Below are 4,444 nucleotides of genomic sequence, written 5' to 3' on the forward strand. Positions count from 1 at the left end.
GCAATAACCCCAGCTAGCTCCCTCAACACCCTGGGGTGGAGATCATCCGGACCCGCTGACTTGAATGCGTCCAGCCCCTCAAGAAGCTCTCTAACCCGGTCCTCCCCAACCTGAGGTCTGAAGGCGATCCCCTCGAGTCCGGTTTCTATCACAGCAGGGAAGTCCCGGTCCCTGCACAAGAAAACGGAGGTGAAGAATTGGTTAAATTTATGACAGCGTAAGGAAAAAAGCTCATGTTTTTTGCCTCAAAACTGAAAATGATCAGTGATTGCTTTGCTGGAATTTGTGGTGGTTGTCTGCTGACTCCTGGATGCGATTGGCTAGTTACTCCTCTCTGACTATAAGGGAAGTCAGTGTAGTTCTTAGGTGGGGACAGAGTGAGGGCACACATGTAATCTAGGCTTTGGAATAAATCTTCCTTGAGGGAAAGAAATTGTAGTCTAGTCTCATGCTGGAGTGGAGTAATCATAAGGTTAGGAGGCTGAGGTTTCATTTTACAATTAACATGTTACTAATACACTAGATCCCAGAAGAAGTGAAGGCTAATTTTACAGCCTGTTCTGTGTTTGAGGCCTTGACTTAACAAGGAAGAACTGTATTTTTCTTCAATCAAGTAAGGGTGTGTTAACATTCTAAACAGACAAATGAATTTTGTTTTTAACCAAGCTGTTTTATGCTTTAATACAACTGCTTTATCCTTGACTTATTTTATCATGAGCTAATTCAGGGGTAAAGCAACCCCATTAGTATGGTGCCAGTGTAGCACACAGAGTCATTTTGCTTGGCACATGTGCCTCAGGGAGGACAGCGGAGAAGAAGCTAGGGCTGTGCTGCCAAAACAAGGATTGGGCCCCTTGTGGCTCCCCCACCATCTGCCCCTGGCACACCAACATCTTACAAATGGAGGTTGTATGTGTTTTTAGCACTCTGCCCAAAAACGTTGCCAGCCCCTGGGCTAGTTAACATGGCTTAGTTTAACACTGTTCAAAATTTGTTTTTTTTTTCCCCTTAGTGAAGACAAATGTTTGCAGACTTTTTTTTTTTTACATCTTGCTAATTGCCCACTCGCTGGTCATTAGAATTAGTGGAAACTGGGTATGGAAGGCTTTCTGGGCCCTGGACTATGTTTGAAATAAACTTTCAGAAGGTTTAATTAATGCAGCAAAACAGCCTTGTTGTGTTTCCTTTCAGGCTGCCCATTAGGTCTTTGAGTAAAGCAGTAGAGTATGCAGCTTGGTTACCTTTCAAAGAGCTTCATGAGCTGTCATTATGCATTATCCTGTTTGCACTATTTCTTCCTTGAATAGCTGGATGTTTTTTATATTCTGTCAAGAAGAAAAAGGAAGGTGAAGACTAATGCAGCACTTCTATTAACTTGTCTTGTAATGTCAAATAAATAAACTTGGAGGATTAGTTCTCAAATGGTATTATGGTATTGAATTACAACTTCAGGAGTAACTGGTGTCATTTATTAACTATTATTTTCCTTTTGATTTTTTTTTCTACCTCCTTCCCTTGCCTAGACATGGATGACGAGAACAGCAACAACAGCATTGAGGTATAGTATGTATTGGGTTTTTTTATTTAAGTTTTGGTATATTCAAGTGTTTGCAGTATATCTGGAAGTTGGAGTTTATCTTGCCCAATTTACTAGCACGTGGCTAACTTGTTAAATAAAAATGTCCTTGAATATGAAGCTGTTCAAATCTTAAGTTGTTTTGTTTTTAACTCCTTTCAAAACCGTAAAGATTGACCTACCGTGTTTTCATTTTTTATGTAAAAGCATGCAGAACTTGTAATAAAATCATAAGGCAAGGCCCTGAGTGGGAAGTTCTTATTCCCATTAAAATAATATGCATTATAATTATACAAATGTAGATCAAAGCAGATTTATTCAGATACCTGCTTTAGTAGTCACAGCTTAACCACCTGGGAAAAATTATGCATTTACCATATATCCTCTTGGCTAGTCATCTAGGAAGGCGTTGGTAAAACTAGCTGCAAGATGATGATCTCTATGCTGATGACACATGCAGGAGGATATCACAGTACCAAAGTAAAATTAATTGTAACATCAGTTAAGAAGATAGAATTACTGATCTGCAGTTCCTGGGAGGCACCATGAATCATGAAGAACACTCAGGGCACACTGCAGTCTGAAGATGGTAATTCTTAGTGAGAGAAGGTTGAGACTGCTAGACTTCTGGCTGCTGTTGCCCTGTGGTATAACCCTCTGGACTACTTGCCAGAGAGGAGAGGTTAGCAGGGGAAAATTAGTAAGGACTAAATTACTCGCTAGTTAAAATGCAGTGAAACAAATCAGGGCTCCCTGTTCTCCAGTCTCTACAACATCAGAAACTGGTGCCCACTGTGAGCAAGTGGAACATTACCTGGCATAAGAAGGATCTGAGAAGGGAATTCTTGGCCTTAGAAATAACATTAGAAGGCCTAAATTAACAACTATAAAAATAATACTTACACTTTCCTTTTATAATATGTATAATTTAAGACAGAGCTTCACAAATTTATCCAACATCTTCTAAGAAGTAGATGAAATACAGGGGGGGTTGAAGGAATCACTATAGCTGTCAACTGCTGGGAGCCCTGTTATGATGCTGGGCCTGAATAGTGAAGGAGTCCACCTGTTACCTTGGCCCTTGGATAGTCATTCTGATGCATTTGAATGCATCTTGTCCCAGTATTTGGAAAAGAGAAGAAACATTTTCTTTGCTCCCTGTCATTCTTGAGCCTCCAAATTGTTTTGAGGTCAGAGTAGTTCTGCTACAGGTGTGGGCTGCTGATATAACGAAAAGGTCTGCCGTGGTATGCATCTTGGTGTACCCTACCCCTGTATCTACACTGTGCATGTCTCCAGTCCCCACTAGTTTTGGTTTTAGTACTTGCTTCCTCTGTGTGGCTGTCAAAATGATAAAACTGACAACATTTTCACTGCTGCTTGAGAGAGCTGTGAATAATGATAGCGGTAGTGGAGCTGTCCACACTCAGACTCAAGTACTCTTCATTGGTTCACGTTCAGGAAACTAGATTTTTAGTACTAATAATGGTCAGCCTCAAAAACTGTGTTTCGTGGCTGGTCACTTTTTTTCTGTAATACCCTGGGCTTATAAGTAGAGTGGTAAACTTGGTAAGGTTGGAGTTTTGATGGGAAATCAGTGTGAGACTTCTCTGTGTAATCTTCAATCCTAATTTCAGTGGTGGTTTCTTGCTATTCTTATTTTAATGCATTAAACAAAATGTAATTTGTTTAATTACATTGCTGTTGTTACATTGCTATTCTTATTTTAATGCATTAAACAAATTACATTGATTATAAAAGTTATTCAAGGTTATATTACTTTTATGTGGGCAGTGCTAGACCTATAATCCTTAATTAATGATTGTAGCTAGATATGGTTCTGCAGAAAAAAATGTGACTGATAGGACGAAGTACAAAAGTTACAATTTTAGTCATCCCCTCCTCAAATCACAGCATGTTTATTTCATGCATGTTTAGTGTTTTAGTTCAACTTTTAGAAACATGTGGTCTTTTGTTTAAAGAAGAAACACTGGGGCAGGGATACTGTTTATAAAATCATGTTAGGTTTCCGTTTAATAAACTGTGTTGTTTGTTTTCTAAACTGTGTAGCCCATTTGCTTTCTTGTCCTTTGCAAACACATTTTCCTATGTCAAAAACGAACACTGCAAAAACACAGTTTTTAGGTGGGACTGAGGAAATGTTGATGACATCTGGTTTGGTTTTGGAAAATAGCTTTCTGGCCTTTAGGCTACATAGTTTATTTTGAAAATAGTTTTTTTAGGTGGAAATGAAAGGAGCTCTGAAGCAATACTGAGAAGTTGTTGACTTTTGATAAAAGTACAAATTTTGGAATTTGTGACTCTGGCAAACCACTAGCCTTAATTATTTGTTAGGTCCTTTATGGTAGTTAACTTGCAGTTAATGAAAAAATTATTTGACACCTAAAACTTTATTTGATGAACCCATTGTCATCTTATTTCAGACTTAAGTCTTCAAGTTTTGGAAAAATGCTTTGACAGCTAAGGGGATAACAACATATATTCTTTTTTTTAAAAAAGGCTAAAGTCCGCAAATTCAAATATGTAATTTGTAGGGCTGTGCAAAATTTCACCGGCAGTTTCGTTTTGACGCTGTTTTGACTCATTTTGAGCTCCAAATAGCAAAATCAAAATGAAACGGAGTGCTTTGACACAGCCTCGTTTCATTCTGAGGCAAGTCGAAATGTTTTGAGTTTCGAAGCTCAAGCTGGGCTTGCCTGCAGGGAAACAGAAACTAAAGTAAGGAGAGGAAGGGGGAAGGAGTGCTCTCATTGATTGTGTACCTGGCCAGTGACTATCACCCTTTCCCGAGGTTCCTTCCAATCCCAGTGCTCTGGGGGAGGGATGGAAAAACTGCATAAAAGGCAG

The 4,444-nt window shown here is 39.1% G+C and overlaps 1 protein-coding gene across 1 annotated transcript in view; it reads left to right on the plus strand.

Moving 5' to 3' along the window:
- PNPLA7 (patatin like phospholipase domain containing 7) overlaps nucleotides 1-4,444 on the plus strand; it is a 318,179-nt gene that overhangs the window by 1,981 nt on the left and 311,754 nt on the right. The window contains exon 2 of the mRNA XM_019510411.1: nucleotides 1,524-1,558. Within this exon, the coding sequence (XP_019365956.1) occupies nucleotides 1,526-1,558 (33 nt within the window). The 5' untranslated portion in view covers nucleotides 1,524-1,525. The remainder of the gene's footprint in view (nucleotides 1-1,523; nucleotides 1,559-4,444) is intronic.

This window comes from Gavialis gangeticus, unplaced genomic scaffold (assembly GCF_001723915.1).
Source record: "Gavialis gangeticus isolate Ggan-Ray unplaced genomic scaffold, GavGan_comp1, whole genome shotgun sequence".
NCBI lineage: Eukaryota > Metazoa > Chordata > Crocodylia > Gavialidae > Gavialis > Gavialis gangeticus.